This window comes from Zootoca vivipara, chromosome 2 (assembly GCF_965207765.1).
Source record: "Zootoca vivipara chromosome 2, rZooViv2.hap1.1, whole genome shotgun sequence".
In the NCBI taxonomy this organism is placed as follows: domain Eukaryota; kingdom Metazoa; phylum Chordata; class Lepidosauria; order Squamata; family Lacertidae; genus Zootoca; species Zootoca vivipara.
This window is the reverse complement of record NC_142584.1, coordinates 84,660,533-84,688,499: the sequence shown is the minus strand read 5'-3', so window position 1 is coordinate 84,688,499 and position 27,967 is coordinate 84,660,533. Positions and strand designations below refer to the sequence as shown.

General features: G+C 46.0%; 1 protein-coding gene across 3 annotated transcripts; it reads left to right on the top strand.

Moving 5' to 3' along the window:
- KLF15 (KLF transcription factor 15) lies at window positions 1-26,863 on the top strand. 3 transcript variants are annotated; one of them, XM_035106493.3, is made up of 3 exons: window positions 1-598; window positions 13,188-14,276; window positions 23,723-26,863. In XM_035106493.3, the coding sequence occupies exons 2-3, from the start codon at window positions 13,243-13,245 to the stop codon at window positions 23,889-23,891; spliced, it is 1,203 nt and encodes a 400-aa protein (XP_034962384.2). In that variant the 5' UTR covers window positions 1-598; window positions 13,188-13,242; the 3' UTR covers window positions 23,892-26,863. The 3 variants fall into 3 exon arrangements, with proteins under 3 accessions (XP_034962384.2, XP_034962383.2, XP_088519403.1); XM_035106492.3 differs by lacking the exon at window positions 1-598 and adding an exon at window positions 1,037-1,285; XM_088663277.1 differs by lacking the exon at window positions 1-598 and adding an exon at window positions 7,713-9,397.
- Window positions 26,864-27,967: the final 1,104 nt, after the last annotated feature.

The following is a 27,967-nucleotide window of genomic DNA, read 5'->3' as shown; positions in this document are numbered from 1 at the left end:
ATTCCTGCCTGGGCTTTGATACAAAAATGGACCGGGCGGTGGGGAGGGGAGGGTGGAGGGAGAGGAGAGGAGCGGGGGGGGGGGAACCAGAGAGAGCGAAGGCGAGCGGAGCGAGCATACCAGATACTTCCATTGACGACAAAACCTCAGGCCCGCCCCTTGCCTTTCCCTCAGCCAATGAGGGGGCCACTTTGGGTCGAGCCTCCTTCAAGCCTTCCCCTGCCTTTTACTGTGATAACCTCCCTGGCAGTCATGTGATCCCCATATAGTACTACAGTACGCGAGGAGAGCGAAAGGACACATCACCGGCCGGGTTGCTGGCCGCCCATCGGGACCCTGTTTGCCTGCGGGCGATTCTCAAGGACGCCGCTTGCCACCCATCCCATCATCTCCTTGGAGGGAGAAATGTGGGGGGTTTAATCCATCCTTGTTTTATTTTTTGCTTCTCTCTCTCCTCCCCCCATCTCCTTTTTTTAAAAAAAGAATTAAATGTCAAGAGGAGCTGCTGCCTACTGGGATCTTTTTGCAGTTTAAATTGTGTGGGGTGTGCTGTTCCCCTCCTCACGCTCACCCTCGGGGGTTGACTGAATAAGTTCAGGTAAGAAGCAAATGACACGATTGTGACCCATAAGAAGGGGGGGGGGGTGCACGATGCGGGACGGGTGGGGGGAGAAGGAAAGGAGGAGGACTGGGGGGTGGTAAACCTCAGTGGAAGAAAACGAAGAAGCAGACAGTTTCTAGTCAAGGGACCCGGCAGCATGCTTATTTTATTCTGCGCGTGCAGGAAACGCTAAGCGAGAAGGCGATCGGTTGGCGGCGGCTCTAGCCTGGCGGATCAATGTAGAGGGCCGCCGGATCGAAGGATCGATTAGCTGGCTTGGCCGCCGGGGCGACTTGCGCGCAGAATTCGAGGAATGTGGACGGAAGGGAGGCGAGGCGAGTCCTCTTTGCGGCAGCAAATGGAGGCAGGACGGGGTGCGTGTGGGTGCCTGGGCGCGTGTGCGCGCCTTCAGATGTTTACAGTGATCGGGTGCGGGAGGGAGAGAGGGCAGAGACTCCTACTCCGGATTCTGGCCGTGAAGGGCGAGAGATCCTCGCCTGTGCGGATCCCGATCTCCGCTCCTGGCGCTGGAGAGAGACGCGTTTCGGAGGCGCGGGCGAGCGAGGCGGCGCTCCCCACCATATGCGAAGGCTGGCTGTGGAGTTTCAGCAGCAAGGAAACATGCCTTCGCGGTGCCGGGGTTGGCGGCCAGCGATTTCCCTTTAATAAGAAATAAACGTGCAGGTACTTCCCCGCTTCCTCTCTTAGCCCACGGCGTGCATTTCGCTTGCCATACTGGGAAAGATCCGGTTACTGATCCTTCCTCCTGTACTGTTAGGGATGCCCTCCCTTCGCCCCGCCAACCCCCCTTTGCCTTTAACTTGCACGCTTGACTCCTTCCAGCATGTTGTTGTTGTTTTTTATAAAAGTGACTCTGGTGTGTTTCAAAGCTTCACTCCTGGTTTTCTCTCTGGACCCCCCTCCCGCTCCCCCAGGGGGTGAAAGTGAAACGCAAATGCATGGCTATGGGACAAATGGATGGGCGCTGCAGGTGGCGGTGGCTTCGAAGTTTATGGTAACGCGTGGAGCGCCTAGACAGGACAAGACAGCTGTGGTTGCGGTGTTAAGTGGAGAACAGGGCAGAGATGACGAAATAAGCAGGAGGCTGTCTTTATACGTGGAGCTAATTTGTGTCGTGCGGTATGGCAGGGCAGCAGCTTCCGAGCTGCAAAGAACCTTTCCTTGGATAAAGGATTCTGTGCGATTCCAAAGATTGCACAGTCTGACATCAATATTGGTAACTGAATCAAGAAGAGATGCCATATTTTCTCACTGGGAGGCAAATCATGCAACCTGACAGCTGGAAGGGGCTCCATGTCCTGTAGTCAGCCCCAAATCCTACCTTAGGAGTAGGCAAAGTTGGAGCAGCTGTATCCCAACCCATACCTATTGAGTACCCCTCCCCTTCAATGCCTCTGACAAAAAGATACTTCACACCTTTCCTAGGAAGTCCAGGACTATTTCCCATATGGGACTTCTCCATGGGGAGTGCAGGGCATGGGTATGTGAGACCACTGTATGCCATCATGTGAGAAAATCATGGGTTCATTTGGGCCACATGTCCATGGCGTGGCTTTCAAGCAGATGGCAAAAAAGACACGTTGACTTTTAGCACATGATGGTGAATCGAAAACTTTCCTTGTTTTGCCTTTGAGGCACATGTGGGTAACCCAGGGGCCACATGACGTGGCCCTGGAAGGCCTTCAACACTGATGTGCATGCCCAAGCTGCTCCCACTGCCAACCCCCCCCAAACAAAACTGCCACAAATTGCTTGAGAGCGTGAGTGTGATGTGCAGGGAGGCACATGGGGAGCAAGGTAAAATCATAGAATTGTTGAATAGGAAGGGACCATGAGGGTCATCTAGTCCAACCCCCTGCAATGCAGGAATCTTTTGCCCAACGTGGGGATCAAACCTACAACCCTGAGATTCCGAGTCCTGCTCTTACCAGTGGAGCTATCCAGTTTGAAACATGCATCCTCATGCTCCTCCCAGCCGGCCAAACAGCTGTTTGGGTGACTGGAGGAGAGCATGACTCTAATGGGGACGATGGGTTCAGTTCTGTTCCCGAACTGCTGTCAGAATTAGGAAATATTTCCCCTTCACTTTCAACGTTCTGCCTCTTCCGCCAACCTCTTTCTAACAGTGAAGGGGTGCGACTCAGTGGCAGGGCATCTGCTTTGCAACCCGAAGGCCCCAGTTTCAATCCCTGGCATTTCCAGGTGGGAATGGGAACACCCCCTCTCTGAAAACCCTGGAAAGCTGCTGCCAGTCTGTGTGGCCAATGCTGAGCTAGATGGACTTGGAATACAAGGCAGCTTCCTATGTTCTCAACTTGAGGGTGTGAGATATTTGACATATTGGGGGAGAGAGAGAGAGAGAGAGAGAGAGAGAGAGAGAGAGAGAGAGAGAGAGAGAGAGAGAGAGAGAGGCAGAAGTTCTGCGGCACACAGCACGGTTCTGTTTACTGGTTTCCCTGAGCAACTTTTGAGTGGCTTGTGGGGATGTAATGTTGGGGAAGCAACCTCCTACAGCAGAAACAGAGGAGGCAGCTGTGCGCTTTGCTTTGCTCTGCTATGGCTGTTATGGTAATGTTGAAAGAAAGGAGAGAGAGAGAGAGAGAGAGAGAGAGGAGAGAGAGAGATGGTTGCAGGGTTACTGTCGGTCATTGCAAACTTCAGAGGCCAAAGGGAGGGAGAACTCCACCAGTCACAGTGTGTTCAGTCAGGCTCTTTAATACCCAGCCTTGTGAAGCTGAGGTTGGGTTAAACACACTCGGCTATTTAGAGGAAGCAAAAACAACCCCCCCCCCACTCCGCGCACTAAAACCACAGCCTGGTTCTTGAAGGCATATGAAATGTATCCCTTCTCCCTTTCTGTTCCGCCCCCCTCCCATGCTTAGTGCAATGAATCCCGGAGCTTTTATCCATTCACCTCTTGACAGATTAGCACAGACAGGCTTGGGACTCCATGTGTGTGTGACCAGCATGAATGTCAAAGCGGAATGTACACAATCTAGAGCCCGGGATTAAAGTCTTTGGCCATTATTGCTGTAAACAAACTCTTTCCTCCTCTGGAAAACAAAGGAGAATGGATGCGTTTTAAAGCCAGTTGGCTTTTGGCGAGAAAGGGGATTTCTTGCCCTGCCCCCCCCCCCCAATCGATCATCTTCTGCTCCTGCAGAAATTATGACAAGGCTGTGAAAAAGAGGTGTGTGTGTGTGTGTTTATGTGTGTGTGTAAACATGGCTAACCGGACCATGTTTTGATCTCATATACTGGAGCACCTTCTTCTCCTTTATTATCAGGGATTTTGACTACTGCAAGGCTACCAGCCTATAGATAGGTAGGTTATGTATTCTGAATGTCTAATTGTGAATAGAGGGAATCAGGAGAAGGGAAGAGGTCCGAGAGAGAGCGAGAGAGCACTCGGCTGGTAGAGCATGAGACTCTTAATTTCAGGGTCATGGGTTCGAGTCCTACATTGGTCAAAAGTTTCCTGCATTGCAGGGGGTTGGACTAGATGACCCTTGTGGTCCCTTCGAGCTCTAAAATTCTATGATTCTTTGGTGGACAGTAAGGTGGGATAAAGGTGCTGGGAGGGTTTCCCATGGAGAGAAAGGAAATACTTTTAACCTTTTTGTGTGTGCAAGGAACTATATCTTATATCCAGCTATCTCAGAGTAGATAAATTGGAATTAATGGACCTACATTAGCCATATCCATCAATTACAATGGATCCACTCTAAGCAGGACCAACACTGCATACAACTCAATTTGCAGATGTGCTCCTGGTTTTGTTTGTTTTGTTTTAAAAATCTTTCCAGCCATGAGATCTAGAAACTTGCCCTGTGTTGTAAAATGATATTTGATGCTGGTCGGAATCGAGAAGCTGCCCTTGGCACTCTGTGCAGCTGCAACCGTGTGCAGTAATAGCAGACCCTGACTTAATATACTGAAGTTGTTGCTGTGCGCTGCCCAATGTGCCTTTTCTCTTAAGCATTTAACTGGCACCAACAAGCAGTCATGTGCTATGCAGGCTGGAGGCTCCTTAATCGGGAAACCTTTCTTGCCGCATTTAACAGCAAGCGTATTTTTAAACCAGCCTGACGGCAGATGACAGTAAAGGATGACGACAACGCTGATGATGATTAGATGCTATATGCATCTCCTTCATCCCTTTATGCCAACCCAGTGCACACAGCAGAGCATACGATGGGGCTGTAAACATACCTCTTTTGCTGCCAGATTGTCAGCTAGGCTTAAAAACAACCCAATCTGTAGTCTGGGAAGTTAGATTTGGAGCAACAACAACAACAAAAAGACTTTGGCTCAGGGCTCTGCTCAGCTGTGAAGTTCTGTGGGTGGTTTGAGGCATATCCAGTCTCTTTTTTTAAAGAAACAAAAGGTGCAACCATGAAGTTGCTATAGTAACTGCCACGCTTTTAACATGGGGAGGGGGGGGGAGGGAAGGTGCCAGTACTGCTTGTCCTTGAGTACCCCCAGAACATGCCAATATTTCTCAGACAAACCTACCGAATATACAGCACCTTTCAGGGGCACTGTGAGGATGGAATGGGATAACCTCATATTTGCTGCCCTGAGCTGATGCGAATAAGGCTGGGATACAAATTGAGGAATTAAAACTGGCTCATCATTCGCAGTCTCTTCTATCCTGTTGCATTTCTTCACTGCTGGTAGTCCAGTTCTCGTCCATTCTGCACTTTGCTCTGTAGGCTTTTTTCTCAAGGGCGTAAAACCCTACAGAGCATTACAATAGCTGCTAATAAAATACGTTATCAAAGGCTAGGTTATTTCTAGAGGGTCTGTGTTTGGAAAGATCCCTAAGAGGTCCACTCTGTCCTTGTGTCATACATGAACACATGTGCCTATGCACACATGCTTGTCCCTGTGTGCTTGCTCCCCGAGGAATCTGTAGGATCTCAGCCATCCAGGTTCAACAGTGGAAGAGAGCTTTGGCTCTTAACTGTAAGGTTACCAGATTTTTTTCAATGAATCCAACTTCAATGGATTTTGTATGGGGGCTGATTTGTAAATCCAGGGACTGTCCCCGGGAAACAGGGACATCTGGTAACCTTATCTTACTGCCATGCAAGTGCAGCAGTTCAGGTGTCTGTCTCCCTAGAAGGAAACTGGTACCGTAGCTACTGAAGAATAGCACTTCAGGTTACATTGGTGTTTGGTGTGCATAGGACTATAACTGTTTCCTGCTGCTGGTGATGCCACCTTTGGAAATCGAGCCTACTTTTCTTTGCCTGGTCCCGCTTCCTCATTTGCATATTTCCATCCAAATGTTTGCATCTTGGTCATGCTGCAGATCTATTTATCTACTTGCACTTTGACGTGCTTGGGAACTGCTAGGTTGGCAGGAGCTGGGACCGAGCAATGGGAGCTCACCTCATCGCGCGGATTCAAACCGCCGACCTTCTGACAGGCAAGCCCAGGCTCTGTGGTTTAACCCACAGCGCCACCCGCGTCCTGATATCCACTGGGAGGTGCGCGGCGAGGCGGCGGGGGGGGGGAGAAGCGCTCCTCCCCCCCGCCGCCTCACCATGCAGCGCCGGCATGAGACGGGGCTTCGGAGACCTCCGAAGCTCCGTCCCATGCCGGCGCTGCACAGAGCAGCGTTCTAGCGCCCGTTTTTAAACGGGCTGAATTCCACTAGTATATATATATATATATATATATCCCTCCAAATAACCCTATTTTCAAGGGATGTCCCTCATTTAGAGAAGCCGTCCCAGTTCTGATCCGATCCCAAAATGTCCCGCTTTTCCCTAGGATGTCCTGAGAGACCTACATTGGCTCCCAGTATGTTTCCAACCACAATTCAAAGTGTTGGTGCTGACCTTTAAAGTCCTAAATGGCCTTGGTCCAGTATACCTGAAGGAGCGTCTCCACCCCCATCATTCAGCCTGGACACTGAGCTCCGAGGGCCTTCTTGCGGTTCCCTCATTGTGAGAAGTGAGGTTACAGGGAACCAGGCAGAGGGCCTTCTCGGTAGTGGCACACGCCCTGCGGAACGTCCTCCCATCAGATGTCAAGGAAATAAGCAACTATCTTACTTTTAAAAGACATCTGAAGGCAGCCCTGTTTAGGGAAGTTTTTAATGTTTAATGCTGTATTGTGTTTTTAATATTCGGTTGGGAGCTGCCCATAGTGGCTGGGGGATAAATAATGAATTATTATTATAAATTATAAATTATTATTATTTTCATTTGAGAAACGTTGGAGGGTATGGAGTTATCTGACCCCTGAGCTGTCTGAAGGCAATCCTGTATAGGAAAGTTTTTTTAATGCTTAATGTTTTATTATATTTTTATATATGTTGGAAGCTGCCCAGAGTGGCTGGGGCAACCCAGTAAGATGTGTGGGGTATAAATAGTAAAATTATCATTATGGAATGGGACGTCCCTATTTTCATCGGAGAAATGTTGGAGAGTATCCAGAGCATGTATGAGAAGGCAGAGGAAGAACTGAGACTGGGATGTGGTCTAAGGGCGTAGATCACAGGTATCCTACAGGCCATGTGGAATGATAATACTGTAGGCCCTTTTGTGCATGCAGAGCTGCACACATAGGTCTCCTCCATGTGAGGGAAAATCCTCACATGGAAGAGCTCTGTGAATGATCAGCTGCGCACAGATATTAGGGCCCAGTTAGGACAGTGGAGGTAAGCACAGATAGCAATGCAACACCCTTAGATCACAAGGGATGGAGGGAGTTAGGTCTACAGTCAAGCAGAAGCTGGTACTTGAGTTCCCTTGGTGGAAACAAATCACTGGTCCACACTGGCTTCTTGACTTGGTGCTTTCCCTATACAGATGCAAGGACATTTGCATGCAAAGTAATTCTGCTGTTTCTTGGGATTCGTGGGCTGTGGCATTCCAGTGACCTGATGCAAGGACTTTCTTGACGGTGCAATGATGATGTCCCAATGGGATTTGTGCATTCCGTCCGCAGGTATCCCTCTTGGTGCAATCGGTTGTAGTAGGGAGAACATAAGTTTAGGGGATTACGTTGCATCAAAGAGAGGAGATGTTGGCAACCCTAGAAAGTAGCTGTCAGCGTTTCCACAGCTGTTTAAAAGGCACCAAATCGGATTATACTGTTAGCAGCGACATCTCTCTGCTCCCCAGTCGTCCTCTAATGTTCCCTGGAGTGACAAGCGGCTCAGGTTTTGCATAGCTTTCTGCATTCTCCTCTGAATGCTTACTCTGAAATACAGCAGTGCACAGGCATGCAGTACATTTGCTGCCCTTTTAATATTTAGCTGGTGACCTAAACAGGCAACTGTTGTTCCCAAAACAAGGCAGCTCTGAAAGATCAGTAGCAAGAAAGCAATATGGTGAGGATATTGCAGAGGTTTGGTGACCTACTTGTGTACTGTGGAAGAATCAACGTGCTTCACCCCGGAGCTGACTGCATTTCAGATGCAGAGGTGGCGGGGGGGGGGACACACCCTATAAAAATACATAATAAGAACAAGAACAAACCATAGCAATAACGCCCACAAAACATATTCATGGATAAACTGTTGAAAGTGGGCAGGCCTCAGTAATTGAAAATACAGCTATGTATTTTCCCCATGACCCTAACATTACTATTGCATACTTCTTTAAGAATCTCCAAAAGAGAAAAGGAAAAAAGAGAGAAGGATTTGGTCATTAGCAGGCAAGTGATGAATCCAGCATGTTCCTCCAATACCCAGAATTCCCTTTGGCTCCAGTGACAGCTCTGACAGGGCAAGGAAAGGGGTATAAGTTCTCACATCTGCCTACTGACCTCTGTGCCTTTAGGGTTTCACCCTTCTGCCTCCTGTTCGCATTTCTTCTTTCACTGGAGGAGAGAGCACTGATTTGCGCCATATGGATATGGGAATGTAAGATGAATAGCAGCTGGCCCTGTGCTGGAAAGCATTCTCGTCATCTGCCGACTCTCATGTCATTCCTCCCCCTCCATCCCCCCCCCCACCCCAGAACCTGATTCAAGGACCCTGCATTCTGATGAAATCACAGAGATGAACATTGCCCTCATCACTGCTTGAAATGCTAGTTCCTGAGCTGACAAGGACAATTCGAAACAGCGTTGGCTGATGGTTGGTTCTCCAGATGTGGTTGGCCTCAGTCCCTGCCAGCATGGCCAATGGTCAGGGATGCTGCGGGAGCTGTAGTCTAGCAACATATGGAGGGCTACAAATCAGCCGTCCGTGGTTTAAAATGTGCCCTGAAGGTGCAATCCTATACATACCTGTTCAGGACTAAGCCCTACAGCACAGCATTTGCTCCCAGGATTTGCAAACCTGATAGTTTCTGCCTGTCTTTCTGCCTATTTGCCTGTCCATTCCATTCAGCTTTGCTCCACTTCCTGTATGTTTGGCATGGACAATTTCCTTCTAAAATGCTGCTTTTGCCTGACCCTTTGAAGAGCAACCTGGATACAGTGCTGTTTTCTGCACTTTGGTCATAGTCCAGCACAGAGTTAGGTAAGATTTCAGTCCATTTGCATGAATGGCCATAAGCATGGAAGTCTAAAGGAGAGATGTGCAAACCAAATACCCTGGGACACATCGTAGGCCCTTGCCAGGAAACACTATAGGGAGGCCACGTGTCCTACGGAGGACAGCCCTCTGTTGAAAGCGTCCCAGTCAAGTTTAAAGATAAAGAGCCCATCAGAAGGAAGAGCAGGAAGAGCCTTGAAGTTGCCCGTCAACAGGGAACCCCTGGGCAGCAGGCTGAGCAGGCAAACAGGCCACCTTCCCCACTGTAGTAAAAGGTACTGTATTTCTACTTAAATTATAGTACAATGGTTTATTACTTTGTATCTATGCATATTAATCGAATTCATGCAGATTTTATGCAAATCAAATGCGTGCCCTCCTTTGGTGAGGCATAGCCTGGTGCGCCCCAGCATGCATTCCCTGCATTTTTGGAGACATATGTTTCCCATTTCCCCCCTCCCTCCTGCATGCCATCTGCAGCACACCCCAGTGGAATTTGTGAACTGTGCATATCTGCTCGGAAGCAAGTGCCCTTAGCTTCAGTGGGGGGCTCCCTCCCTGGTAAGGTTGCAGCCTTTGGACTGTGACCAAACTGGGGCAGGATTCATTAATGCATCTCTGCTTTGAAATGCTCCGTCCCACCACGAGGCACTCGAATGCCTGCAGAGCAGCGAATGAAGATCATATTAAAATGCCTAGTGCTGCATTTTGATGTGTTTCCCTCCAAACAAGCTTTGATTCACAACAAGAAAAAAGAACAAGCTGGAAGCTTGCTGGGCGTCACTGGGGAGGAGATTCTATAAGGAGGATGCTACTACTCCGAAGACCTTCCTTACGCCAGAAAACATGGCACTCAGAGCAGGGTGTCTTCCAAAGATCTGAACATACTGAACTGGTGTGTACACTCACTTGTGTATGCTGGCAAAGTTTCCTTAGGACATCATAGATTAAGACAATCCCTTGTGTGAATTTTGCCCAGCCAGATGGGTGGGGTATAAATAATAATAATAATAATAATAATAATAATAATAATAATAATATTAACAACCTTCTTCTTCTTCTTCTTCTTCTTCTTCTTCTTCTTCTTCTTCTTCTTCTTCTTCTTCTTCTTCTTCTTCTTCTTCTTCTTGATATCCCTGGTTGATTAATTTTCTGCTTGCTGACTATTTTGATCAAATTCATTGATGGCATATTACCAAAGCTTCTATCAGGGAATAAGGAGGATGATATTACTGAGAAGACCTTTCTTATGCCCATTATCAGGGTGATTTTATCAGTGTGAAATTATAATTTTATAAATGCCATCTTTGGTATCCCCCCCCATCTCTATTACACAAATATACCACAGCCTGAATAAACACATGTATGGTCCCCTTCCCCTACCGGTTAATTAACTAAAGCTTTAGTTGATTAATCTATCAAACTGATTAAACTTGCACCTGGGTTCAAATCCCATTTGATTCAATGGAACTCACTTATCGGTAGAAATGAACAGGGTTAAACTATAAACCTGGAGCAGTACAAAGGAGAAAACTGGAGGTTCAGATCTGATCTGTAGCATCCTTAGGCAATTAACCTGTGTAGGTGAAGAATCCCCTTTACTACAGTATTCAAAGTGATTATTATGCAAAAAGAGGTGAAAATGCATTGTGGAATGGATAAATTACCATACACTGAGAGGGTCAAAGCTATCTCTTGTGAACTGAACCAACACAATGGATTAAAATAAATAAATAAATCACCCTACATGTATTATTTAACTACTTATATGTGTGAATGATCACTGTTAATAAAATATAATTATTATCTCCTGTCCTTTTGGGGGGCATTACCTTTCCTTCTGATCTCACAGTATACCATTCTGCTGCAACCACATACTGGTATGTATATATAACTTAGTACTTAATGATAGTTGCCCATGAAAGCTTATGTCATAATAACTTTGTTAGCCTTCATCTTTTTTTGCACCGTGAAGCCTAACCTTTGATTGAACTTCCTCCGTTCAGCTCACATGTGAACATTTCATAAGTGCAGTCATTTGACAAGAAGAGATGACTGGCGTTTGTGTGTAAACTAGGAAAGTGTGCAGCTTGGGAAGCCAACAAATGCTTTTTTTTGCTTCAGGACTCGTCATCCACGTCCCCAGCCTTGCATCAGTCAGGAAGCTGCTTTTCAAAGAAATGTACTTTCGCTTGTTCAGGCTTCCTGTGGAATGTCAGTGGGCTGGTGCTGATGGAAGATGTGTGCAAAATTCATCTTTTGCCATCTCAGCTGCGCGGTGCGTGCTTGGGATTTTGTTTCTTTGAGCGGAACGAGACAAAGATGGGGCGAGTTAAAAGATGCAGAAAAAGCACAGATTATACGGGGAATGGTAAGCATCTTTTGCTTACCCCTGGACAATATCAACAACCGTTTGTGGCAATGTGGCTGCCGCAGCAATAACAGACGAGCATGCTAGAAATGACTTTGCAAAAGGTAAAATAAAAAAAATTCCTTCAGTAGCACCTTAAAGACCAACTAAGTTTATATTTTGGTATGAGCTTTCGTGTGCAAAAGGTGTGTTTGATATCTCCTTTGTTTTCCATTGCCCCTTCTCACGCTCTCACGATCACTCCTCTTTCTTCCAAACCCAGGTTTTCTATTTATTTTATAAGTTTATTGCAGTTGGTATATTGCACCTTTTCCTCCAAGAGGTTCTCCCTCTTCTCATTTCTTCCCCACAATAACCCTGTGAGGTAGGATAGGTTTGAGAGGCAGTGACTGGCCCAAGACTACCCAGTGAACTTCATGGCCAAGGGGGGGGGGGATTTGAACCTTGATCTCCCAGGTCATAGTCCGACACTCTAACCACTACACCAACACTGGCTCTTAAAGGATCTGCCGCCACAATTCATATACCCTCCCCCAAGGCAAAGTAGGTTCGCCTTTACTGGAAGAGCAAATAATTGTCTGCCCGAGACTGTATATTTTCCCTTTCACAATTGAGAGCACAAGCTTTGGGTGTTTTGCTGTGAGAGTTTCGCTTGGGGCAGCCTGTGCATGATTTCTCTCCCCCCCCCCTCACCCAGATGCGCTTCCGTAGCATTGGGAAATTCACTCCCAGGCCTTCCCGAGGCTAAGTGAGTTGATGGTGCTTGTCAGAAACATGGCACAACGAGGCTGGTCACAATGCTTTGAAATCCAAAGCCAGAATTGAGATGCTAATTCTGACGGGAGTCTTCCAAATTTAGAAGCTGTCAGATGGTTCAGTTCATCCCATGGCAGTGCTTCACATGAAAGGCAGGAGAATATGCTGGAGAGAAGTTTTTACACTGGACTTGTGGGCATGCAGACTCAGAGCTAAAATTTGCTAGTAATCTTTCTCTGAGGGGTGGGGAACGGTCCCCTCTTTGCCCAAGGTATGGCGATGAAATAGTCCGGCTTGGTTCAAGCCTGTATCAAGAGCAGCGCAACAGATAATGGCAGTAGAAAATTTGAATCATTAACCCGAAGAGGAAAACCCTCACTGTCAAAGTCTAGCCAATATTTTTAGCTCCTGCTGCCCCAAGCTTTGCATTACGCTGATTAGCCTATATTTGTATATGTGAGAAAGTTAAAAATAAAGCCAGTGGAAAGCGGCAACCCAGTAATAAACACTCTACTTGATATGGAGGTTTGGGAATGGTAAAAGTTTCAACAGTTCTCCTCCCTCGGCCTCGTTCCCAGCTCTCTCTACCCTTTAGCATTGGCTGCAAGATCCACGGCTAAGGAAAAGGACATTGAAGGACATATTTCTTCTCACCAGCAATCCTTTGGAAATAAGTAGGCTGCTGTAAATCTCCAGAACACATGGTTGTGAAATGGCGTTTCAGAGAGAATTCTTTTGCAAGCATGTGGTGCAATCTTGGAAAAAGAGCGCTCGAGAAATCCTCTTGGGTGATAACAGGCAATATCAAAACATGTAGCAACATGAGCATGCAGCAAGGATTGTGGGCCAGGCTGGAGAAAGCTTTGTAGTTTTAGTGCATTGAGATGAATGATTAAACCTGACTTCTGACTCTCGGTGTTTGTGTTTCCCATATCCAGGCTTTCGCTCTGTTGGTACATGCTGGTGGGAGACCCATAAAGAGATTATCCCGGGATGGTAGATCACTTGCTTCCTGCGGATGAGTCCTTCTCATCTGCAAGGCCTCTTCTCGGATACTTTGGGGACATGACAGCAATCGGCAGGTCGTACCACATGCTGCCGTCCCCCTTGTCAGAAGATGACAGTGACTCTTCGAGTTTTTGCTCTTGTTCCAGTCCCGATTCCCAGGTCCTTAGCTCAAGCTGCGGGAGCTCATCGAGTGCCGAGAGCCAGGACAGCATCTTGGACTACTTGTTGTCTCAGGCATCCTTGGGGAATGGCCATGCCTCTTGGTGGGACAAAAGGAGACTTCAGCCTCTTGTGAAGGAGGAGCATTATAGGATGCCCGAATTCACAGTGGAGATGGAGGATTCGGGACCATTCCAGCCCACCCTGGAGGAAATCGAGGAGTTTCTGGAAGAGAACATGGAGACAGAGCTCAAGGAAGGACCGAAAAGTGAGACCAAAGACATGAGAGCTTGTGGCCAGATAACTGTGGCTTCCATGCAGCCCAAAGATCATATGCTACCCAGTATTAGTTTAAAAGATAGCAAAAGCGAACAGTCAAGCAGCACGACGGATACATCAAACGGAGCTATGTCCCTCGATGGGGGGATCCCAGTCATGCTCCAAATCCAACCAGTGCAAGTTAAGCAAGCATCAAATGCAAGCCCTAGTTCACAGGGACCGGCGCAAGAGAACATTAAAATTGCACAGCTCCTGGTCAACATCCAAGGGCAAACGTTTGCACTTGTGCCACAGCTTGTTCCATCGTCCAACTTGAACTCCTCCTCCAAATTTGTCCGCATAGCCCCAGTTCCGATCGCTGCAAAACCAATCGGGCCTGGAGGTACGATCCAGGGGCAAACGGGGGTCATCATGGGTCAAAAGTTTCAAAAGAACCCTGCGGCAGAGCTCATTAAAATGCACAAATGTACTTTCCCCGGATGTACCAAGATGTACACCAAAAGCAGCCACTTGAAAGCCCACCTGAGGAGGCACACGGGGGAGAAACCCTTTGCGTGTACGTGGCCCGGTTGCGGATGGAGGTCAGTATTGGGATGTGGCGGCAGGCTGGGTCGCATAATACTGCCATTCGTTCCACGTTATTTGCCAGCCGGTGATTTTGAACCAGATTAATTGAAGGATGTGCCTTCTTCTTTAGTACCTGGCGATCATTAGAATTTAAGCACGTTCTCTCGAAATGAGATGACGCTGGGAACATCTATGAATCAAATGCCACAACCTCTCGGGCTTTAGTGGCAGAAAAGGTTTTGTTTTTTAACAAAAACAGTTGTCATCTCAGCTCATGAAAGAGAGATTGAACTTGTCAGAACAGGCATTGCGAGCTGTACGCTATGGGCTTGGTTGCGATGCACTTCCCGCAATCAGTACCAAAGGAAAGGATAGGTGCCAAGAAGAGTTCAGTGGTGAAGCACAGGATTTGAATACAAAAAAAGTCCCAGACTCAATCCTCTCCAGTTAAATGGTTGGGTGGCAGGTGAGATGACAATACTCGGCTAGATGGGCAAAGTATTTTGACAGCTCCATATGTTCCTATAATTGCAGTTAGTAAAAAAGAGGGAGGGGGGGAATTATCAATTATATATCCATATTCACTATCTTTAAGTGGAAGCATACAATCAGACCCAGGGAAATCTCTGCTTTCTGAATGGCTTGACATGCCTTCTGACTGAATCAACACAAATTCCACAAGACTTTGCAAATCTGGTCTGCTAAGTGTCTGTTGACCTGCATCTCATCCGTGTGCTGAGCATCTTTGTTGTGGCTGCCACCCCTGCACTTGTGAGGCGATGCCAAATGCCATCTTGCAGTGGGTGGCGCTTACTACATGTTGCAGTTGGGCATGGATACTTGAGGATGAAATAGGCATGCTTCTCTCCAGGACGGGGAAGGCTTAGTCAAAATGCCTCCAAACCCTCTGTTTTCCGCAGGCTGTAAGTAAGAGAGACTAGACAGACGAATCGCTGTGCAATTGCTGTGGTTTTCCGATGGCGTAGGATGCAATGTTGGTCATGCCTGGAAGAATGAGATTCTCGGCTGGACATTTGGCTTGACTCAGTATTTATGTTCTTCAATTTCCATATTTGTGACACTTCCCTAGGTTGATTGCCCTATGCCTGCAAGGAACGACTCATAACATTTCTCACCCGTGGTTTTTAGGGAAAGAGTTGATTATTAACTACGCAGTTGGCCTCCCGTCCTGATGGCTTCCTGTCATGGCATTTAAAATATTTGCTCTCCCTGACAGTGAACCCTAATGCAAATATTTTTTGTGGAAAATTTTGTTTCTGTGAGCGGGGGATGTGAGGAAATTATGACAAATGTTCAGGTTTTTTTATAAAAAAAAATGCTGGTGAAGGAAAATGATTTTGGCATTCTGTAGCCAATGGACTTGAAATCCCAGCAAGCCTAGCTGAGGACTCTCAGTGACTCTCCAGCCCATTTTGCTTTCCCATCCTTTCTTCTGAGGATGTATTTTACGAAAGCCACAAATGTACGTCATTTTCCTAACTTCAAGGGGAGCATGGATAGCATGAGCAAAAGATGCCAAGAGGGCAATGGGTGAAACTGTCGCAAGTTGTAGAGAAGAGCCTGAAATCACCAATTTTTAAAATTTATTTTTAGTATGCTTTAGGACAGGGTTTCCCAAACCTGGGTCTCCAGCTGTTTTCAGACTACAACTCCCATCATCCCTAGTTAGCAGGATAAGTAGTCAGGTATGATGGGAACTGTAGTCCAAAAACCGCTGGAGACCCAAGTTTGGGAAACTCTGCTTTAGGGCATGGGTGGGGGACCTCTTGCCTCCAAATGTTGCTGTATTGCAGCTCCCATAAGCCTTGAGCTGGGGCTGATGGGAGTTGTAGCTCAGCAACACCCAGAGAGCCCAAAGTTCCCCACCCCTGCTTTACAGCAAGAGTGAGGAACCCTTTTCAGCCTGTGGGCCACATTCCCTTCTTGGCCACTGTTCAGAGGCCACATGCAAGTGTTGGGTGAGTCTGGAAGCAAATTGGGTGGAATAACAAATGCAAATGTTACCTTTGTGCAGTAGGTGGGTTTCTACACCCGCTTACACAGCACAATCTAGCCTCCGTCCAGACAAGCAAGGGGCATTGACAAAATTCAAGGATAATTTCCAGCCATGCAAAAGCACTCATGAGAAGATGGGCCAGCGATGGCTTGTGGCTAGGGCAGGACGTGTGGCCTGAGGGCTAGAGAGAGAGGCCTGGAGTGCCCAACCCTTAAACAGAGTAAGAACTAAGATGTAAGATGCCTTCTTTATGAGGTTCGGCTTCGTGGAATGTCACAAAGTTCAGAAAATGGCAGCTGTACATTTATCACAGGAGAGAGGGCAGTGGATATGGCCCAGGCGATATGTTGCATTACTGGGATGGGGAATGTGCTTGCATTTATGACTGCCTGCGTCCTTGTGAGTAACAGCTGACTAACATGAGTGATGTACACGAGCCATGGATGATTGTCTACCAGAGGTTTGATAGACCTCTCATGTTTCTGCTGCCTCTGCAAAAAGCAGGGGAAGGGACAGCATGCACCTCGCAGGCTACAGTGCACAGATGTGATCTGCTTTGGTGCATCATGGGTTGTGTAGGCCTGGTATGTGGCATCCAGAGTCTAAGAGCTGTGAAGATCAATAACATACGTCACCAGAGGTCTTCCCCTTTCTTTACTCGAGAAACTACACATCCTGCAGATCCTTACACCCTTTAATCTTTTGGGAAGGGAGCTATTATTTTGAAGCAGTGCCTATGTTAACTGCATCAGCTGATACTGTATGTACATTTGACAGCTCTAGCTCATGGAGACTTATGGAAGACAGCAGATCAACAGATCAGTGGCACATTGCAGGCAGGCAAGATTATTCAAGGAGATGGCAGAGTACGGGCACTGCAGGGTGTGGGTTGCGTGTAAAGGGAGCCAGTGTGGTGTAGTGGTTAAGAGCGGTAGACTCGTAATCTGGGGAACCGGGTTCGTGTCTCCGCTCCTCCACATGCAGCTGCTGGATGACCTTGGGCTCGTCACACTTCTTTGAAGTCTCTCAGCCCCACCCACCTCACAGAGTGTTTGTTGTGGGGGAGGAAGGGAAAGGAGAATGTTAGCCGCTTTGAGACTCCTTCGGGTAGTGATAAAGCGGGATATCTTCTTCTCTTCTTCTTCTTCTTGAGGGCCAGAGAGGACCCGGGGTTTCCCACCCCACATTTGCAATGGGTATTTGTTAAAAGGAAGGAAGAGGCAGCTGCCCATTTTCCAATGACTTTGTTTCTTCCAGTATACCTCTCTAGGATTAGTCCAGGATTTCAATGCACACTTATGTGGTGTTTTTGGCCATCAAAGTGGCAAAGAGTGGCAAGTAGCTGGAGCTAACTGAGCCCAGAATTGCACAGCTTTCCTTTTATCAGCAGAGAATGTTTACTTTCCAGAAGTTCAGAGAGAGCTGGGACCTCACATGACTTGTGTGTGCCGAGTACACCTGGAGCTTCTGTTCTTTTCCATTTTTCTTTATCGCCCCGTATTGAACACACAGGCCCAAGAGATACACTTCTGGTATTTTTCCTTCAGTTGTTTCCTTTTCCTCTTTGTGTAAGATTCCTTTTTCCCCAAACAGATGCTTTTCAGGTGTTCGTTTGTTTAAAAAACCCTGCATCAAGAGCAATTAAAGAAAATTACCCTGGTCTGTGTAAATGGAAACACAATACTTAGAATCAAAGAACTGTAGAGTTGGAAGGGACCTGAAGGGCCCTAAAGCATTCATGACAGATGGCCATCTAACCTCTGCTTAAAAACTTCCAAGAAAGGAGAGACCACAACCTCCTGAGGGAGTCAGTTCTGCTGTTGAACAGCTCCTACAGTGTCAGAAGGGTTTTCCCCCTGTAGTTTGGTCGGAATCTCCTTTCTTATAACTTAGCTATGGACAGCACTAAAGCTGCTCCTTCTTTTAGATGAGACAGTGAGATTAAAAACAAAATGTCATGTTGCCGAAAGGCTTCCCTCAAAAGAGAACCTGGGTGTCCAATTTGCACCAGGAAATCCGATGTGCCCGTATTCTAATACATCTACTACAGATTGGCTTCTCCATTTCTCCATTCTTCTGTTGCAGGGGTAGTCAGTGTTGTGCCTTCCAGATGTTCTTCGACACCATTTCCCATCAGCCCCAGTGCTCAGGGAAGTTGGGAGCTGGAGTCTTACAATGCCTGGAGCTACCATGTTGGCTACCCCGTGCTGCTGTGTGGTACGACCCTCCTTCTGTCTGTAGTATGATGGCTGCAGCACCAGCAATGACTTTGCTCCACAGGCTGTTATCTAACCACAGTTGCTCGTCTTGCAGTAGTGCATTACTACCATAGTATAACATCATAGAATCATAGAGTTGGAAGAGACCACAAGGGTCATCCAGTCCAACCCCCTGCCAAGCAGGAAACACCATCAAAGCATTCCTGACAGATGGCTGTCAAGCCTCCGCTTAAAGACCTCCAAAGAAGGAGACTCCACCACACTCCTTGGCAGCAAATTCCACTGCCGAACAGCTCTTACTGTCAGGAAGTTCTTCCTAATCTTTAGGTGGAATCTTCTTTCTTGTAGCTTGAATCCATTGCTCTGTGTCCGCTTCTCTGGAGCAGCAGAAAACAACCTTTCACCCTCTTCCATATGACATCCTTTTATATATTTGAACATGGCTCTCATATCACCCCTTAACCTTCTCTTCTCCAGGCTAAACATACCCAGCTCCCTAAGCCGTTCCTCATAAGGCACCAAAACACATTTAAAGTAGGCAAGGCAGAATCAAACGGCTCTTTCTCTGCTCCTGCTCCATGGGGAAGGACCAAACCTCAGTAAAGTCAAGTAGATGCTGAAGGAGCCAAGTTTAGTGCCTGGCACCTCCAGTAAAGACCCATCAGGTGACGGGAAAGGTCTGTGTCTTGGAAACCCAGACAGAGAGTCGCTGCTAGCCAGACAATGCCAAACTGGTAGGATACATATATGGTCTGACCTGATGCAAGGCAAGTGATACGTTGCTGTAGTAGCTACTGCTGGAAGCAGGGAAGAGCATAGCCACATCATGCGATGTGTGGGGGTGTTACACAGCAAGGTTGAAAACTCTTTGGGACTGGGGTTTGGATAAAGTAACACCTAGGACAGCTGTGACTTTGTTTCCTTACATTTATAGCCTGCCTTTCTTCCATCATGGAACCCAAGGGAGCGTACATGAGATAGGGCCATAGCCCAGTGGCAGAGCATCTGCTTTGCATGCAGATGGTCCCAGGTTCAATCCCCGGCATCTCCAGGTCTTGCCTGAAACCCTGGATATCTTCTGCCAGTCAAGAGTAGATAACACTGAGCTAGGCAGAACATTGGTTTGACTCAAAATAAGGCACCTTCCTATATTTAGAGCCAGACCAGTTTCGCTTCACCAGGCCAGTAGCCTCCCTTGCCTTCAGACCATACCCTGGGACCATTTATAGTCTTTGTTATTGTTGTACCATTATGAGAGCCTACAGAATAAATAACCTGTTGTGTAAAGCAATCAAACAAGCTCTGCAGGAAAATGACAAATATCTGCCATTGGAACAGACGCTTGCCCACAATTGCGCTGCACCTACTCTATGAATGCAGTTCAAGGTGTTTATTTGCTTGTTTATTTTATTTAACAAAATTTATATACCACATGATTGTAAGAAAACCTCTTATGCAGTTTACAAAAAATATAAAATAAAAGATTCAAATTATCATTAAAAACAATTTAAAACCAGCATTTAAAAACATTATATTAATGCAGCATGTAATTAGCAAGAACTTGTTACCAGAACTTGGGATGAAGCAATTGGCAAACACAAAATGTAAGTGAGCTGTGGACTTATAATTTGGAAAGCCATCAATCCACTTAATGGCTGGACCACCATAATTGTCTCAAAAATGCATTTTTCATTCAAAAATCCAATTTGGAATCTGCTACAGTTCACATAGTTGAACTCAGATTTCATGCTGAATGCAGATATCCAATTCCTGGGTTGGTATTTGACCTATGAAATTGATATTTAACCCCCCATCTTTAATATTTTAGCATGTGTGATACCTGAAATTCTATATATCAGTCCTTGGAACTTGAAACATACCAGCTTTTCCTTCAGAATACCATTCCTTTGTGTGTATATAAATCTGATAAGTAAATAAAAATAAAATAATGTTTGTCAATCGAAGTGCTATAATTCAAGGGTGGGGAACGATAATAGTTTTAACTGAGAAGCATTTGAACCTGGGTCCTCAGATGCTGTCGAACTACAACTCCCATCATCCTTGACCATTGGCTAACTTGACTAGGGATGCTAGGAGGTGTAGTCTAACAAATGCCTGGGGATTCGAGGTTGAAGAATACTGATGTAGGGCATATGGAGACACAGTGATGCCTATTGGCTACTTCTTGTACCTTTTCTTTTATGCAAGGCATTCAGCACAGCTGCACTAGAAAGCAGATGCAGTCCATTAGCTCCAGTCTGCACACTTCTAAAGCACCTTGCATCACATAAGAAAATGTGGGCGGGTTTTTGAAAAACAAGGAAGCTGGACTAGTTGCGCATTATATGAAGGTGCTAAAGAATACTGCAATTGACTGACACGAAGCAAATTGCGTATCTTGATGTGCCTTACCGTAATTTTTTTAAAAAAAAAAGACGTGGGGGTATCTGTCAAGTAAAGAAGATATATGTGGTATGAAGCACATTTCCACAGGTGAATAATGCGCAGCGCTCCCTCCTCCTCCAGTTCCAGAGGGTTCCCCCTTCCAAGTCAAGTATCCGAGGCACTTGAGATAGAAAATCCACAGGTACCTCTCCCTGGGAGTAAAGGCACAACATCCAATTAAATAACTAACAAATTGCTGCCCTTTCATGATACCCCCAAACCAACCTGAGGCAGCGGCTTCACTCTGCCAGCAGCCCTCCATTGAAGCATGCTTAAACCCCACTGAAGCGCTTTTAAAACCCAGATTTTCTGAGCAGTTAACATATGGGAGAAGATCTCCCCCTTTCTCACTTTCCGGGCTCAGCTAATTGCTGTGAAACCCAGGCAGCTTGCTACCATGATTCCAGGATCCGTCGCGTGTCCTGCTTGTTTGGCCCGAGAACCGTTACCTGTGATTGAATCAAACTCTTTAAGGACATGTTACATCATTCCATGTGCACCATGACACGAATGAGCAAACAAAAGTTGGTAAGGCTAGTGTGTGGCGGTCGCAAGGGATTCTACGTGTTTCACATGTGTTCACCTTTGAGTCTTTTCTTTTGTATAAACAAGCAGGGAGTTTATTTCTGCTGGTATAGTAAGCTGATCTTTCCAAGCGAGCTGGGCAACAGCCTAGCAACATTGTTACCTGATCAACTGCAGGGTTTAGTCATGAGGTAAAGAATATTCTTATCATATTAACTCACGCTGCTTTCCATGGCTCAGAGAGCACATATCTTTGAGGTGCTCATACATCTGTCCCTGATATTGCTAATAATAAAAACTCATCCCAATGGACTCAGCATTTCTGTGTGTGTTTGTGTATGCAGAAATAAATCCAAGCATCACACAAGGATGGCACAAGAATTTGACACACTTGCATTTCTCTTGAGAAATTTTTGAGAATATTTTTGTTGTTGCTTAAAAACAAAACAAAATGCATTCACCTAAACACAGCAATCTACGTACTATCTTTTCAGGCAAACACATTTTGCAGATTTCCTTTCTCTTCCAATTTGCATTTAGTAAATGACTGCGGCTTCATTCATTTACTACAAGCAAACAGCTGACAGCACTTCTTAGGAATTCTTTTCAGTGCCAACCTTTGCTACTGTTCCAGCTGACACCCACTTCGTGACACCATCTTTCGAAAGGGGCAGTAGTCTCTTGGGCAGCAGAACACTTGGAGTTTTTTCATAGGCGTTTCAGCATTACTCGGAACTAGAAATCAGCATTGTCCTGCCTTGCAACTCTATGAATTCATCTCAGTATTGACAGTATTTAGGGTTTTTCTTTTCTTTTCCCCTTTCCTGATGTTAGGCAGGAGCTGCCTAAGATATAAGCTCAGAGAGTTATATTGCTAGCTGAGGGTCTCTCTCTCCCCCTTCCCCACAATCTGACTGAGCCTTGTGTTCAAAATGGCACCGTTCTGTGCCTTCCGATACGAGAGGAACATTTGTATAAGACAGTGTCACTCTCTTCCTCCTTTGAAATCAGTGCCAGTGGATATGAAATGACAACTTTTAACTATGCTTGGTGGCCGGCATCTGCCTCTGTGCCGCTAGTAGTTCATGGATAATGACTTTGTCCCAATGCATTGGAGAATTTCCCACATGTTGCCGCCATTTTGGGGACAGGTCTGCTAGGGCATGTGGGAAATAGCTTGATGCCGAATGTGAGTCACTGCATTTATTGATTGATTGATTGATTCATTCATTCCTCTCTGTTGAATTGCTTGACAAAGGTGTTTGGCAAACGAGACCTTTCTTCAGCAGGCAATTGGAGGGGAACTTTTCAGTTTTTACGATTAATTTTAATCAATCCTACCCATTGCATGCTTTTTAATTTTTATGTACACCACTTAGAAACATTGGCAATTAACTGGTCTACAAATAGCTTAAACAAATGACTCAGTAAGAGATGCTTGACAGGGGAACAGACCACCTCGGAAGGTTGTGGACTCTCCTTCACTAGAAGTTTTTAAACAGAGGGTGGATAGTCATCTGTCAGGGATTCTTTACCTGTGATCCCTGTCAATCAGCTGATTGTCAGGTCTTTCAAAGCACCATGCCTTATGGTGGATACCCTGATGATCACTGGGGTGTCTATACACAGTGCAATGGAAAAACAGATCACAGAGTGTAATTGTGATGCCAGGTGACTGACAAGTGGGCAGCCCCGGCCCATAGGGGAGTGGTTTATGGGCACATGATACTGTTGTCTTGATAAAGGTAGGGTGGATTGAGTCTGCTCAGTGCCTTGATGGGAGACTGGCCAGGAAATCCATGTATATCATGTTGAGTTCCATGTTGGAAGAAAGGAAGGCTATCTACTAAAATAAATAAAATTATAGGGATTACAGGATAGAAAGTACCTTGGTTAAGCTTTTGTGGAAGAACTATACCATATGAACAAAGATTTCAAAAGGGGATTTACAGCTGCCATCTGCGAGAATTTCTCCATTTTGTTCTGTTGAAACTGGATGAAATCCAGGAGATCTTGTCGTAATAAGAGAATAACCTGAGGTATTTGGAGAAATGGTTGGAATCGGTGCACAACAGTTGCCAGCTCTCCTATTCATGCATATGTTTGTTTTACATGCAGTTTTGTTCTGTCTGAGCTTATAAATCACTTTTTGTCGTCTTTTCATTGTGTGACTTCGTTCTTTGGTTTTTCATGCATTGATGACAACCAAACACAACAGCCTACTGATAACCCTCCCCCCCCTACTGACTTTCAGGTTTTCACGATCAGATGAACTGTCCCGGCACAGGCGCTCGCATTCTGGAGTGAAGCCGTACCAGTGCCCCGTGTGTGAGAAGAAGTTTGCTCGGAGCGACCATTTGTCCAAGCATGTCAAAGTCCACCGGTTTCCTAGAAGCAGCCGCTCGATGCGCTCAGTGAACTGAGGGGGGGGGGTCTTACTTGCTCCTTTACCCAAGAACAGGAACTGGCAGAACTTTGTTTCGGTATCCTCTTCACGATAATTTATTTGTCTCCCTGTAACAGCTGATGCCATGAGTTCACACACATCTATTGTTTTAAAAGAAAAAGGAAAAAAAAACCACCCACCACCTTTACCTTATTTCTTTTCCTTTCCTTTGCTGCTGCTTCTTCCTTTTGAAATTACAGTGTTTTATTTTTAGCTGTTTTCTCCTGCACCATGATAATTTATGGGCTACTTGCTGCTAGTTAATTATAGTTCTGGCATTCCTGAAGGCTTTGCTCATGTACAGGGCTATTCGTTGTGAGGGGTAATTTTTTAAAAAAGTGTTATTATTAAGTTGGCCTATTTGTCCAGTTTGGAAACAGCAAATTCTGTTTGAAATTAAAACAATGCCTTTTAGGCAAGGTTGGGGTGGGTTGGTGGGCTTATATATTTTGTTGAGGTGATGGTGTTCCTTAGCTAGGAATTTGTAGAGGCCTGGTAGTCCTGTCAGGGCAGAGGCCTTTGATGGCTAAGGCCCACTCAGCAGTAGAAGCATGGAGAATAAGGCCATCAATGACTATTAGCCATGGCGGCCATGTTCCGTCTCCACTGTTGGAGGTAACACATGCTTCCAAATACCAGGTTTTGGGACTCGCAGGTTGGGAGAGTGCTTTTGCACTCTGGTCCTGCTTGCAGGCTTCCCACAGGCCTCTAGTTGGCCACTGTGAGAACAGGATGTTGGACCAGATGGGCCTTGGGCCTGATCCCGCAGGGCTCTTCTTATGAGCAGGAAGGCCCCCAAATGCAGCACACATTTTGAAGTCATACACACTGCCACCTAAAGAGGGATGCCTCATGCGACCATTAGGTCCAGAGTCTAAAATGATCTAGCTGCCCCACTGTAGAGGTTATCAAACGAGGAAGGGCAAAAGGGGCGTATTGGGTGTAGGATGTGTGTATTTGTGTTTCTGTGTGGGAAATTGCAAACCAGCTGGTATTTCGCTGCTCTTGAGCAGAGCCGCACCACATCCTGTCAGATACCAGAACTGTGGCCTGAAAAACCCATAAGGTCCAGCTGCTTCCTAGTTCTGTACACAGTCTGCTGGAGTCTTGTCCGGGCCTGTTCTCATAAGCCACCAAATTAATTCTCCCTGGTTCCTTTCCAGACTGACAAGAGTCCTCCATGTTATCTCCTATTCCACCAGTGTGTATTGGCTCCACCCCGTGCCCCTCCTGAGGTCAGTATTTTTGAAATAAAAAAACTGGCAACCAAAGGAGGAAGAAACAAAAGGATAAAATGTGGAATGTATGTCCTTTGCCCAATCATCCAGATTACTAAAACACCAGTCTCTTTTAGTCATTCAGTTCATGGATGATAAATATGCATAGGGTGAGGTGCATCTCAGGAACAGACTCTGCCCCCCCCCACGCCATCTTTGAGAGCAGTTCTTGACTGTTGCATCATAGGTCTCAAAGTCACAGTCCTCCAAAGCAGGCTGATGGTACAATAGCTGATTGGTTTGTTTGTGTGTCAGTGTGGCTGGTATTAAGGCAGAGCGTTGAATGTTGGCTTCCTATGGAGCCCAAAATATAGCCAGGCCAATGTGCTCTATAAAAGATTTTTCATTGGAGAGGAGTGATGCTCATAGGCCTGTAGAAATGATGCTTGCTCTTTAGCAAAGATTCATAGTCCAGTGATCATGATGTGGGAGGACTGGATGTAAGAGCGATACCTTGTTTTTGCCACTTGCTGTGCCCCTGCGTTTTCACCATGCATACAGCCTGCATCACGTACCATTCCTGCAGGAGCCTAAGGTACTTCCTGCCAAAAGTTACAACCTCCTCCTCACGTGGCTTTTGATGGGCACAGAAGTAACTGGGATGGCTCTTTGCATCTTCCCAGACGGATGCGTGAAGAAATGCTGGACTCATCCCCACCCCCACCCCCGTTTACAGCACGGAATGAAATCCTTATCCCCCCCCCCCCAGTCGCTGGGGAAGGAGGACTTAAAAGACTTATTGAATGTTTTGCGAAAGCACTTTTTTTTTGAGCCGTAGGAGGCAAGCGCCCCCCAAATGTGGAGTATTCTCATGGGCTGCTATTCAGAGAGCAATGCAACTGGGGCATCATGCGTTTTAGCCAGCTGGTGCAGTAGCTGTCTCAAGGGCTAAACAACAACAACAACAAAAAGGGAATACGTACATACATATATATATCTATATATATATACTTATAATGCAATGCTGGCAGCAAAATTATTGTGTTAGGAAACATTTCCCCCCTTTTCTTTATGTACTCAGCTGATCGTAGGAAGCTTTCTAGCAAAATAGAATCTGGTAATTAGAGAATATTTGTTTAAAGTAAAATACAGTTGAGCGTGTTGCGTCTCTTCTCTGATCATGGACGGTGCCTGTGTCCGTCAGCACAACTCAGCAAACGTTAGACGTGACTCAACTCCTCTGAAAGCAATGGGGCGGGATTAGTAGCTCCTACCCGAAGATCCATTGGTTTCAATGGGACTTGGTTGCAATTCCCTTCTGTAGGATTAAGCCTTGTCTGTCTTGTCAACTTTTTTGTTAGCCAAATGGGAAATAAAACACGTTTGTACCAGCTCAAAATGCAGACCACGTCGCCATGTTCGAGCAAGAGCTCCACTCACTACCTTCGTCTAGGAATGCATTCCTTTTGTCGTCTAAGAAACAAGTATATAAACAAATCTTTCTTCTATTGACTGGTTTTTATCTCACATCCTATGAATGTATGTAAATAAAACTGTACATATTGCATATCTATATAAAATATCTTTTAATAACGTATGAGAAAATTGTGTAAATTTGAAACAAAAGAATATCTTTAAAGCCAGTGTACATAAGTTACAATCCTGTATATTTTTTCTTTTGTTCTTCATAAAATATATTTACTTTGACAATAAAAAGAAAATTGAAATTTTACAAGTGATGTGATGCGCTTTTCTTGGTTTTCACAATCATATTCTTCAGGAGTCCATGGAGCGCCTTGGCAGTGTGGATGGGAAAGAATAGTAATGTCTAGCATTTCGAAACATAGGAAGCTATCTTATACTGAGTCGAGCTGCTAGGAAACTTAACTTAAATGACACAAAATCCAGAGAGAAAAGAATTCCTGATTACACTTTATTGAGAAAATGGAACAATAACAGAGAGGTTTTATCTTTCTTACTTCAGGCCTTGTGCATAGCAGGGAGACATACAATCAAACATACAGAGGAAAAATCCCTCAGGACCACACAGCCAATCAGAGCACATGCAACCTTGGTAAACATGTCGCCCTGCATGGTTGCTAAATAACACCTCCACCAACTCCCCTCTTGGCTAGTTGACTTTAACATTAAACAAAATTAACCATTAATTTGCACACAGAATGATCTTTGCTGTTTCACTTCTGGCACACGCCATTGGCCCATCTTATTTAATGTTTCTACTGACTGGCTGCAGCTCTTCTGGGTTTCAGACAGGGAACTTTCCCAGCCATACCTGGAGATGCCAGTGGTTGACCTTCTGCATGCTAAGCAAATGCTACAGCCCATTCCCCTGTGAGTGTGTTGGTATGACCACTGGCTAGCACTGGCATTTGCACAGAAAGCAAAACTATGACAATACAAGGTAGACAAGCGTAAGATGATGCATCTCGGGGCTAAGCTTCCCATGTCCAGGAAATCTCCTGGGAGAGAAGCCATTAAGACTACAAAGGGTCAAAGGAACTCGGTGTGAGATGGCATATGGTTGGGGGCCCTCCCCCAGCTCAGAGTTAGAAGATAAAATCAGAGCTTAGCTTAGAGAGGTGATGCGACTGAGTGATGCGACTGAGAAGCAAAGCAGCAGGCGACACCATATTGGATCTCTGCTGGAATCCTAGGCTGCGCCTATGAAGGAAGCAAGACGCTCTTGGGGTATTGACACTGTGAAGCCCTCCATCGTAGGCTCAGGTTGTAAATATGTGCAAATAAACCATATCTCTTAAAGACACTGCAGTCTCCGTTGTGCCTCATTTCCAGAAGGAAACACAAAGCCTGGGTA